Source organism: Sinohyriopsis cumingii, chromosome 17 (genome assembly GCF_028554795.1).
Source record: "Sinohyriopsis cumingii isolate HCF-2022 chromosome 17, ASM2855479v2, whole genome shotgun sequence".
NCBI classification, from domain to species: domain Eukaryota; kingdom Metazoa; phylum Mollusca; class Bivalvia; order Unionida; family Unionidae; genus Sinohyriopsis; species Sinohyriopsis cumingii.
This window is the reverse complement of record NC_142977.1, coordinates 67,344,584-67,357,924: the sequence shown is the minus strand read 5'-3', so window position 1 is coordinate 67,357,924 and position 13,341 is coordinate 67,344,584. Positions and strand designations below refer to the sequence as shown.

General features: G+C 35.9%; 1 protein-coding gene across 1 annotated transcript in view; it reads right to left on the bottom strand.

Moving 5' to 3' along the window:
• Positions 1-13,341, bottom strand: part of LOC149779152 (neuronal calcium sensor 1-like) — a 161,085-nt gene that overhangs the window by 83,001 nt on the left and 64,743 nt on the right. Inside the window, exons 2-3 of the mRNA XM_089939712.1 lie at positions 3,344-3,368; positions 2,752-2,800 (exon numbers count right to left, since the gene is read on the bottom strand). Of these exons, the coding sequence (XP_089795838.1) occupies positions 2,752-2,800; positions 3,344-3,368 (74 nt within the window). The remainder of the gene's footprint in view (positions 1-2,751; positions 2,801-3,343; positions 3,369-13,341) is intronic.

Here is a 13,341-nt window from a genome sequence, read left to right as displayed (position 1 = left end):
GTTAATTTTATTTCAATAGTGGACACAATCATGTCACGGACAAATTCGATTTATCAATAGAGTTTGCCTGGGAAATTTTATTCTTTGCTTTGTGCATGTTTTATCTATCAATATTATCTTTTGAAATATGAGACCTTCTTCATGAATAAAAAATGCCACCATGACGACACAAATGGCTATGACACAGATTGGCCAATTTAGTTAAGTTCCAAAGTAATTATTTCGCGTATTTTAGGCTGAATACAAAACGTTTATTAGATTAGATAATTGATGACGTGAAATACACTGATATTTATTATTTTTAATTTTATTTTAATAGTGGACACAATCATGTAACGGACAAATTCGATCTAGCAATGGAGTTTACCTGGCAAATTTTATTCTTTGCTTTGTTCAGGTTTTATCTATCAATATTATCTTTTGAAATATGAGACCTTCTTCATGAATAAAAGATGCCACGATAACGACACGAATGGCTGTAGACACAGATTGGCCAATTCAGTTAAGTTCCAAAGTAATTATTTTCGCATATTTTAGGCTGAATACAAAATGTTTATTAGATTAGATAATTCATGGCGTGAAATACACTGGTATTTATTATTCTTAATTTTATTTCAATGGTGGGAACAATCATGTGAAGAACAAATTCGATTTATTAATGGATGTTGACAGGCAACTTTTATTATTTGCTTTGTGCAAGTTTTTATCTATTATTTAAACTTTTCAGCACTAAATATCACCCTGGAGTATATTCATTACATATTAATTGCTGCCATTTCGTACCTGGCCATATTTGGTGCTGATATTAATTGCTGCCATTTCGTACCTGGCCATATTTGGTGATGATATTAATTGCTGAAATTATGTACAACTTTCACTGTTAGAATGATAATAGATCGAGTGACAAGATTACTTGGTTATGATAAAAATTAATCTTTTTGTGGGATTAGTTATCTCTGATTCGGAAATATTGTAAAAACAGCATTTTCATATAGGTCAATGGAATATTAATGAAATTAATTTGCAAGTGAAAGCAAATAATTTTTCCTTTAACTCCCCTTAATGATAATATACGTTAGAATTGAAGGAAATCGTTAACAATCAACAACTGAGGCATATAAACAAACTGATTACTGATTTGCCTTGACACCAAATATATATTTCTTTGGATTCACACCTGCCATATACTTCACACCAACCATATACATAATAGGCTTCACACAAACAATATACCTCATGAACTTTTAGATCATCCCTATACCTCAAGGGTTTCACACCAACCATATATACCTCACGGGCTTTACACCAACCATACACCTCACTGAATTCAGACCAACTATGTACCTTGCTCGCTTTACACCAACCATATATCTCACAGGCTTCATACGAACTATATACCTCACGGGATTTACACCAACCAGATACCTCAAGGGGTTCAAACCTACCATATAACGGGGGGAGAGGGGCTTTACGCAAACCAGGTACCTCACGGGATCTACACCAACCATATACTTCACGGAATTCACACCAACCATATAACTCAAGGGAATCACACCAAACATATACCTCGGGGGCTTTCCACAAACCACGTACCTCATGGGATTCACACCAGTGATATACCTCACTGGCTCTACACCAACATCACCGTATACCTCATGCGATTCACACCAGTGATATACACTTCGCACAAACCATATACCTCAGAGACTTCACATCCGAGATAAATATTATGTATTTACAATCAAACAACATTCAAAAGACCATTTGGAGATTGGCGAATCGAAGTCGCTTAGACTTGCCTTCCTTGATATTAATCAGCATTACCAAGTACCATCCGCTGATAAATGTGTTTCACTCTTGTACGAACCGAAGTCCATGGCGAAAGCACGGAAATTCGTGTCATGTAACTCATCATGTTCTCTGGACACTTTAAGGCTACAGCCAATTACTACATTTCAAAGGGTGCGCATCAGCCAATCACTACTGTAGTTCAGAGAGGGCATATCTCAAGATGTATTAAAAAAACGGTGTCAGAATAGCATAAAGCAAAACGAATTGGAAAACAGTCTTAAATATTAGCTTTAGGAAGCTATGTCATGTATCCAGTGTTGCAATCGTCGTCCTTGTGGTCATTGTCATCAGTATCGACGTGTCATACGTAAACCTGTAACATTGAAGTCAATATATGTGCTGCCTTCTGGCAGTTCCCTTGGACTATTACGGACCTGACCAGTTTGGGCCCAAATACAGTTGCATTACCAGTCGTTTTCGACTGTTTGCAATGACCAATTGCAGCCATATGCAGAAGTTCAGAAAAGATCAACGAATAGTTGTAAAATAGTTTTTATATGTATTATTTCTTTTCTAAAGTTTAATTCGATATATTTTTTTTCGAATGTTGTGTAATCTTCGGCAATCTGTTCTTTTTGGGAATGTACTTTTAAATTTTATATGGCAACTACTTCTAAACTTATAAATTAGCTAGACTGGCGTATCAATATAACTAAATTTATAAACAATTGCGAAAGAACACATTAAACTTAATTAGTTATCAAAATAGATTTTATCTTTGGATTTACCGACTTTTAAGTCTGAAATTGACATCACTTATACAAGACATCAAAAAAAAAAAAAAAAAAGGTCACAAAGGACAATCCATTCGTTTGTAATTTGAAACTCAATAGGGTGAAGAGGAGACGAGTTTATATGTATACACAATGGTCGTTTCGTAGAAAATAAAGTTGTTCTTACCTCAAGAGTAAGTTTCCCGTCAGGACAATCCTTCATAAATCCTCTGTACCTGTAGTAAAAGAAACAATTACCGAAGGTACAAACTTTTCCCCTTTCTTTTTCTTCAGTTTCTTGCTCATAAAAAACGCAGGATATACGGCATTTGGCATGTATACATTTAAAAAAAATGATTTATGTTGAAACTAATTAAGAGATCATGTGTTTTATATTAAATACACTTCGATCATGATATTCACACCAGATATCTCGCGGAACAAATACGACTTACAAAATAAAATATCCATTGAATTAAATGAAATTTGCTTAGGAACGTTTTGTTTATTTGCATTTGAGGCGTTTGATGAATTAATACGTCCATGAAGATCCTCCATCCTGCATTGTAAAATTATAATACCATCGCTAGTTCGTACTATCTCTGAGATATGGCAACTGTAAAAGCGCCTTTATGTCTCTCTCTCTCTCTCTCTCTCTCTCTCTCTCTCTCTCTCCTTTATTGCGGATGGCAGCACTGCATTTAGTTGCAGAATGACAAGGCACATACCAATGTTTTCTCCACGACGCCAGAAGGAGATAGTCGTTGAATTTAACTTACCACTGCTGAATTTCCTCTTCAGAAACTGAAATAAAATAATGTACCTGTTTAATTATTGAAGTTAAAGAAAAATGTTTTTCTTAATTGCATGTAAAAATATACTTCTAACGCATTCTTGTAATTTAAGCACAAAATATAAATAGCGATTGCAAAAATGAAACAAGCATCGTAATTAGGTATGAACACTTCAACATAACATGAAAAACACATTAAATACAGCCATTCGTGCTGTGCTTCAACACTTGACTTTGGATAAGTCTGTGTTGGTTATATAATAATCAATAAATGTAAAACTGGAGTAGCTCGAGGAGCATATTTGTGTTGTTCAAGAGAATTCCCTAACTCCATCCTACCTCTTCCAACTGTGTGATGTCAGGTATAGAGATACAGGTATTGAACTATACAAATTGCTTAAATCATGACGTAGACGGAAGACACGTGCAACGCGATGTCAAAGTTGATCAAGGAGAATAGTTTATAAAGTGATCCGTCAGAGGAAGCAAGGTCAAGAGTGTTTGCAGTTGGGGTTGTATATAAAGCTGTTACAGGGGTTGCTGCGTGCAATCGAGGACTCTGGTGCCCTAACTCACGGACCTTTCTTCGAATCTACGAACAGTACGAAATAAAATTTCTCTGACATGTATGATAGTATTTTTTCCTTCTTATATATATATATATATATAACTTGTTAAAGTCAGACGTTCCATCCGGGGACACGTCTACGCATATCGTAATGATTGTTTTGATATTGACATAGCTGTCAATAGATCAGGATAATTCTCTACTGATTTTACTCTTCATTAACGTGAACAAAATTTTTAAAAAAACACAGGCTTTACACCTTATAGTCACTGCTTAAAAATAGTACATGTTTGCTTTCCAAAATAAAATTGAAAAATTTCACTTCTAAATTAGATTTATGTTTAATCCAAAGTTAAAATAAGAACTGGTACAGTCTATCAAATTTGTTGTGAAAAATCTGTGATGGCCTACAGCTTTGTTGATTTCCGAATTCAGTATCATAAAGCCCTGAACAAATGTACAATTTCGTCATTTCATTATGAACTGATATCTAACTGCAATGAGGTACATGACTATTATGATAATGGCGGTTAATTTAGCATGCTGACTTTCCCAGTGTGCACTAGGGACTATGTGATTTTATAATTATTTCCTAATGAAAACTAACGTCCGCAAGCTGTCAGTAGCACTCTTAATGGATCCTGCCAATGGATTACAAGGCAAAAAAAAAAAAACCATTAAACGCACGAAAAATACCATCGTTTAAATGGAATAAAAGCAACCATTTGGCGTGTGAATTAGACAGAGATGTCTGTGAAATGTGCTGTTTGTGATCAACAAACGATTTAAAAATTACTATAAATTCGTATTATCAACCGTAAAAGCTTTTGAATGTGTAACCATTTTCGTTAACGAACAGCATTGTCACCGAGCTGGAGGCGTGATAAATATTATGACACGATTTGTGTTTATTGTGCCATTAACGCTTCGTCTATCGGCCTAAATAGGCTGATAGGCGTCCAATCACACCTTAACAAAGAAACAAATAATCAGATTTATATTAAAAACTCAGTAAACCTGAAAAGATCTATCGTTGGTACTGGAACCATGATTTGCCAGTCTTGAACTAAAGTGTGATTTAAATAAAAAGTTTGAGGTCTCAAAGTCTCTCATAGTTATTGGGCATCATTGTAAAGAGACATATAGAAACTATGTTGTGGTTTGGACCGAGACAACGAAATCCCAGTCAATGGGTTACATTATTTGTCTCCCCACGAGACTTGCCGAGGGGGTGGTGGATAAATATAATGTAACCCCGCGACTGGGCTTTCCTTGTCTCGGTCCAAACCCCAACGTAAATTCTTTTTCTCACCCAATAATTTCCTTTAAAGTAAAGAAGAACTTCTCACTTGTGCAATATGGTTCACGCGCCAATATTTACATGAGGTGCATTAATATAAATAAGTTAATGAGGACCATGGCGTGACCGTGTCATCCGAAGTACGCAGTTTTTATGCGTGAGCCAAACAAAATAACAACATAAAACGTTGCATAGTATTGAGGTATTATCACATTTAATATGTGGATGTTATATGAAATTGACAATAAATAGTTAATATTTATTACTAAAAAAAATGTTTCATTTTTATCAGTTCCAGTTTAGAAAATTATATTGTAAATAATGAAATGACACTGGGCCCACACCTATGCTGTAGTGTATAGGCTATTATTGTAACGAAAAGTTACATGTAGCATGAATGTCCGTGCTTGGGTTATTCACGGGTAATTATTGATCTGTGTCACTATCGTATACAACTCCTTTTCTTTGGAGGAGGTGAAACTGTTTGTGGTATTCTTGTGTTGTCCATAATATTGATTGTAAAATTACCTCGTGTATAAAATACCCTCCAAATACGGACCCTAGCGGATAACCATGTGCTAAACTTTCACGTTCACGGATTCTTTGAAAATTTATTTTTCTGTCTTGGAAATATGGTAAGTGCTACCGTGAAATTTGCTTATGGATTAATGTCTTGACGGATAAATGATTCCTTCTGGCTGGTAAGTGCATTATTTGTCATTAAATATTATAGGTATATTTTTTATTCATCTGGGGAACAATGGAGATGCTTAACAAATTTAGAATAAGGAATGTTTGACATAACACATTTTCTGGCTGTTATTAAGTTTTCTGTATTTGTTAAGAGAGTTGGGAGGCTATGAAGTGTATCGGTCTATAGTCTATGTGCATGGATCAATGTTTTCTATCTAATATAGTTCATTTCACACAGCATTGAGAATTTTATCCAATCTGTAGCAGTCATTTTTTATGTCAGCGTCATTAAGTGTAGCTAATAGTATATAATTTGTTTCACACAAAGTATTTAAAACCAGTTACGTAGCTTTAGCTACATTTAATGACGCTGACCTGAAAATGTATTGAGATAGGCCTGCATATAGGATAAAATTGACCATGCTGTCTGGAACGAACTAGCATAATACCAGAAAGCTCGACATCGTATGTGTGTGTGTCTTTGTCTCTCTCGAAATGTCTTTGTATGGCATGTTATCAAAGATGGATTTACCTTAAGTTACTATGTTTTGATTATATATTTGTTGTTGTTGTTGTTTATTTTAGAACAACTACATCAGGCACAAAGAGAAGACAGCAAGGGTTTCTTTTTCTAAAAGTAGTTCTGAGCGAGTGGACACCTTGACTGAGACCACACCTTGACTGAGACGACTGATCTGAGATGACTAGACTGAGATAAGAAAAGTAAGGTTATTAAAACAGCTATTTTTCTTTGTCCCATGCGTAGGAAATGGTTCACCATATTTGTCATTGCTGTATCAATCGAATATCTAGAATGCAGTGGCAGATTGTTGTAGTTTGATATTCACCTTTTTCAAACTGTGATACATCTAGGACAACAGTGAAGTCTGGACTTAATCAGGTTTTAAATTAATCACGTCGATACCATGAGACCTCTCATTTTTCATATTCTTATAAACCAAGCAGTTCAAGTCCTCTGCATCACGACTCATGGTAGTTCCAATGGCGTGTCTGTTCTGCCTAACATTGTATTTCTAGAGCACATTTTCTCTCCAAAATTGTCAGATGTTGACGTAATGAAAAAAATCTTAATTAACTCAAATAATTGATACATCCCTTTGTAAAAATATGTTGGACTTTTTCATGTGTTGGATACAAATGGAGATGAATGCATTATTTGCGTTTCGAAATGTGACAAGACAGAAACGCCTGGCTGGAGGATGACATTAGGATATACTTATACGTACAGTTTGCCGGTCTAAATATATGATGTTTACATTAGTTCTCATAAATCAGTATTACGAAAGATTTGTTATGAACGTGAATACCATTTTTACATCGCCGGTTCTATTTCAAATTGGAAATGTACCGAAGCAGGCCTCCGATGGACTGGTTAAATTAATTTTAGCTGTCATCAGCTTAAAAATAGAATCAATCCTTTTCTTTCATAAAGTTAAAGTTAAAGAATGTAGCACGTAATAAGTTCAAACATATAATTTACAACTGCGATCTGTACTAAAAATAATGCGTAATAAAAATGGGAAAAAAATGAAGCGGCAAAAACGTTTTCTGAGTGTGAATTTGCTAAAATAAAAAAGAACGACAATGCATTGATCTGAATTAACAGATATATCGCATTACATTTTAAAACTAAAGCATTCATCCACCCAATGATATTATTTACGTTATTCAGTCGAATTACGTGGACAAGAAGTAACAAAATTCAATCTGATTATAACGCATCCCTTAGAAAACCAAACTTTTCATGGGTAGATATTTTTGTCAGTTGTCCTGTTTTGTGCTCAAAAACATTTCAGAATGGTTGATATTCTTTCTCCGTTGTCCTGTTTTATGTTAAAAAAGTAAAGGACAGGTAATTACCTATTGACCTAGATATATAGTAGTGACACAAGGGTAGGGGACACAGAAGAAGCTATACAAATTCAATGGTAGACAGAATTATTTCAACAATTTATACTATTCCGTACATGGTGTTGCATATGCCCCATTATTATTGTCTCCAAATATGAAATATCCATCAAACGAGCGTGAATATACAAGAACGATATCAAGAATTCACCGATGTGGTATCAGGTCTACCATCAAGCATCATTATGATTTGGTTTGGTTGTGTACTGTTATAATGCCATTTTCAGCACCTGATAAGCTGTACATAGTGGCCAATATATTTGTTGGATGAAGAAACTGGAAAGATCCCGGAAAGAACCACAAAACCCACGTGAAGCTACTAGCAATCTTTCTTGTCTACCCACCTTGTTCGATCCGAGACTCGAGCTCACCCTGATAGAGGTGCGATGTGTGAGTGATCTGTAAAGGCATCATCGATCTGAATTGGTGATTTATATATCTGATATAATAAGCAATGATTTCTTTTATTTTTAAAAATTATTTTTTTAAATGGCCGCCTATTCAGTGCAATACATGAGTGTCAATCACGTGACCTATAAGCGTAAGACGTTTAGGTCAGAGTCAATGTTATTTTACAACAATTACGATGATCACAGTGGGACAGATTGAAATTCTTAAAAAACAACTAGCTAATATAAAATCATTGATTAACCAGACGCTGCAAAGTTGGATTTTAATCGTTATCAAAGTGATGTATTTTTCTTTCTTTGTCAAAACCATCGACCGTGTCATGGAGATAATAAAGAAAACGAGTTTAAGTCAGAGACTAAACTCCATCCCCCTCCCCAGCTAAATCAAAAGTGACAGTTTTAAAGTAAATCCTTTCCTCATGGGTTGACACAACATTTTATGGTCAAACTCAGGTTTAAAGTTTTGATTAGCTGATTGCCAAAATGAAATACGAGCATCGAAAATAGTGTTGGCGGAACAAAGGTCATCCCCCAACTGAGCATTTCAATAAAGACAAAATTCAAGAAACAGCATTGAAAAATTAAATATTCTAACTTAAATCAATGGATCCAAAATAAAATCTCATTATTAAAGTCCATGCTTAATTTAGTCCCAGCAAGAAGACTGTTTCCAGTTGTACTTTTAACTGTTACATGTACACACAATGGGCTTTCTAACTGCACTAATTTCGTTTTTCAATTATCGCAGAGGTCAGTAATTTCATTTTTTATAAGTAACTGAAGACGATGAATTCCAGTGCAGTAAAAAATATGTTAGAAAAGAAGAAATATGTTTACCATGAATCGGCAAAATATGTTTGGAATAAGCGATTGGATCGTGACAAAGTTTGTCAGTGACAGTAAGCGATTGTATCGTGACAGTATCAAAGTTTGGCACTGACAGTAAGTGATTGTATCGTGGCAGTAACGAAGTTTGGTACTGACAGTAAACGGTTGTTTGGTATATGACAGAAACGGGTTGGTTGCACAGGACGAGATAGATGACGTCTAGATTTCGCGAGTTAATTATTTGAGCGGCAGTCTGAGAGCGAATTCTCTTACTCCATGACAGGCAATACAGTTGTCTTGATCACTTTTGACGGTACGAGTTTAGAGCATTAAGGAAATATATATTTCAGAATCCATTTAACAAAAATACTCTAGCCATGTGTTTGCACAACGTACGCCAGATGATGGTGTGTGTGTGTGTGTGTGTGTGTTTAGGATTTGTAACGTAGCTTTAACAATTTTTCAGTCATATCCCTACGATGTCTGCAGTGTGGCAATTTATAGCCATGTCTAGCACTGGGGCATCATGCCGCATACATGTAATATGCTGTCCTACCGAGTCACATTATCCTAACACCAGAACGACCAATCCTAACACAACCTCTTAATGCTGAGCGCAAAGCGAGGCAGCTGTTAGTACCATTTTTATAAGTCTTTGGTATGACTCGACCCAGGTTTGAACCCGCGACCTCCCGCATCCGAAGCGGACGCTCTAACCACTAGGCCACCCACATGATGGGAATGCTGATGATAATCCTAGTATCAACAACGTAATCAATGACACTTATACGGATTAAATTTAACACACAGGACAAAAGTTCAACAGATGACCACTTTATTTTTTTCCCCGTCGTTCTGCAATGGATTTGTTTCTAGAAAATTAGCGTGTTTCGGACGTGGCATTTTTAGTTGTTTGGATATAATGTAACAAGTACAATGGATCGCTCACATCTGGAAACAAAAAGAATTGGGCATGTGCACTACCATTGATTGTATCACCGAATAGATTTATAATATCAGGAAGCGGAGTTAGCGATAAAGCTTTTATATACTGTTTATTTACACTTCTAGCGCGTAAGGTGTAAATAATCGTACCAAGGTTATTTTAACTACTGAAATTACAGGATACCTACATATTGACTCATAGGACTAGTCTAACTGCAAACTGTGCAGACACAGATCTGCTGTCGCATGATCCGCAGACAGAACTGAGTATGTGCAGATTGTTAGGAGTAATCAGTATGATAAGCAACATAGACCCTGATCGGCAGGCAGATTATATTACAGCAAAACATGATCTCTTTTGTTTGCAGTTTGACTGGACTTATAAGCGAGTACATGCGGTATATCAGTCTCGAGCAGGAGAACATCACATCAGGTACTTATGTGTACGTAGGAAGTACCTTATCCTAACTGATTCCCCTTCAGACAATGTAGCACTACGTAATACTGGATATAAACATGGAAGTTGTGAACGGCATGTGTTGGCATTTTAAACAAAATAGAGTACTTAGTGAACTACGTGCAATATATTCGTACTTATTTATTGATTTCTTTTGTAAATACAACAAATTCCCTTTTGACGTAGACGCGAGTGATCGTACAAAGATAACTGTGAACGTGCTCAACGATTTACCGCTTATATTACGTCGTAAAACTGAATGCAAAACCTTTATATTGTTTATGTGAATGATTGCCTTTGTGGATATTGTTAAACTTTCCCCTATATGTTTTCAGCGCCCTTCTGGATATTGTTTAAATTTACCATTTATGCTTTCTTTTTAAGGAGATTATTAATCCACCTTCTATTGCCGTTTGTCAAAAGCTGTATATCGTACATCGCCTGACTGATTTGACTTCGATTCGCTATCACAAACCCACTACCACCATTTATGACCATGGAATGAACATTATAGTTTGTTTTGCCATCTGCTTCACAGTGGAATACAAAGTCCTCTAAAGGTTTGAAAGCTTCCATGTTCTCAATCCATTGGTTCTATTGTATTTCACCTGAAGCACAAAATAGGCATGTTCTGGTTTTCATCAACAAATCTTGCAAATATTTTAAATCAAATCTTGAATCAAAAACTTTTATTGAAATCTATGTATGAACTCAATACTGAGCAATACAGTTTCATCAGTATAGACTGGGTGACATGTTAATGAAAGCAGTAAGGTTGTTGGTTTTTTTAAATGGCGCTCAACTAAGGAAATTAATTTGCAAATTATTACAACAGTCTTGCTAAATCAATCACAGTCCAAATACGATTTCTTATGTTTTGTTGCAATGTCGATCATTTCGGTCTGAAGGAAAAGTACCAGTGACAGAGTTTATAGTGTATGACTGCGGCCAACTTTACAAACAGGTCCCATCCTAATAGACTGTAAATTGCATTTTTCAGAGATTTCCAAAATCCTGGATAGATGTCTGTTTCTTTATATTATTGACACGGTTCGACATTGTTGAATGTTTTTTGTATTAATTAGAAATAACAGGCATTACTCGTTTAAAAACATACCAAAAAAGAAAGATTCTAATGAAAATCTATCAAAGCATTTAGTTACCGAACACATGCTGAGATTCTATTTCGATTTGTTAAGTTTGGTACAAATTACTTTCCTCCTAATCTGCCTGGTTGTGTTGTGGGATATGATTTTGAGTACGGGCTTATACCTTCATTTTCTGCAAATCGGTTTTTATTTAAAATACATAATCCATTATGTAAATAAATAAAGTATGTATATTTAAACACGATACCGTGTTCATCACTACTAAAAAAGATCACGAATATTCCTAACTGACAGCCGTTTTTATGCTTTGATTCCATGACCTAATTAGTCGCATTGCCACCATGATTAGCATCCATCCGGTGGACTCAAACACATGCAAAGCGCTAAGTGGTTCTTTGATCTTCGCTATTTTGTTAAATGTTGTAATAAAGATCTTCGAGAGAAATGCAGCGAAATGATACACGTGGATTAAGTATGGATAGCAACGTAACACAAAAATCACGAATTTATAAAGACACTTAATGAATCTTTTGTTTGTAAATAAGTTGGAAACATTTCATCCCTGAAGTAAGTAAACCTCTTAGGATGTTCATCTGACCTTGTGAACAAAGTATACTTCTTACTTTTTCCTCCGAGGGAATAATGCTGTTGTAAACTAACGAGTCAAAACACCAAAATTATTCCAACACAAAGGAAATTAATTATTGATGTTATGAACAGAGAAGGCGCCAATTAAAATCTTTTAAATGTTCCTGGTTTGAAAGTGGTCGACATTTACCAGAAACGGGTGGTGTAATTCTGAGAATTTGTGTACTCTTTTTGCGCACTGAGAAATGAAGAGTACAGTTTTGTGTGTGTACCCACGATATTGTTGGGCACAATTATAGTTTTCTGACCCGGTATAAGCATATGTGCAAAAACGTGTGTGTGTGTGTGTGTGTGTGTGTGTGATTAGGACTTTTAACGTAGCTTTAACAATGTTTCAGCCATATCACTACAATGTCTCCAGTGTGGCAGTTTATAGCGATGTCTAGCACTGGGGCATCATGCCGCAGACATGTAGCATGATGTCCTTCCTACACAGTCACATTATCCTGACACCAGGCCGACAAGTCCTAACACTAACCTCTTAATGCTGAGCGTAGAGAGAGACAGCTGTTAGTACCATTTTTATAAGTCTTTGGTATGCATCAGCCGAGATTCAAACCCACGACCTCCTGCTTCCGAAGCGAAAACTCTAACCACTAGGCCACCGGAGCGGTTGCAACAACGTTTGTAGTTGTTGTTGTTGTTGTTGTGGGGTTTATCGCCATTTTTCAGCACACGACGGGCTATGCATGCCGGCCAGTATTAATGGTGGAGGAAGAACCCGGGAAAACCCCGTGAAGAACCACCGACCCATGAGAAGCTACTGGCAAGCTCTCTCACATACCCACATTGGCTGAATCCTAGACTCGATCCCACGCAGACAGAGGTAACAACGTTTTGAAGGGGTGACAATTTGATGATTTTCAGAAATACTGATGTTACACGGATGGACTGAGCAGGTATACGTTATTGAAGGAAAACATACCAGATGTCAAATAAACAAATTTATTTACAAAGAATGAAACAAAGAAAGCTAATTAACGACAGCATGGCTGTTCCCTGATACACCCTGTAATCTTAACATAAACATGGATCTAGTATGCAGCATACTTTGCCATGCAGTGTGCAGCTATCGTCTGCAACTAAGAAACTTGCAA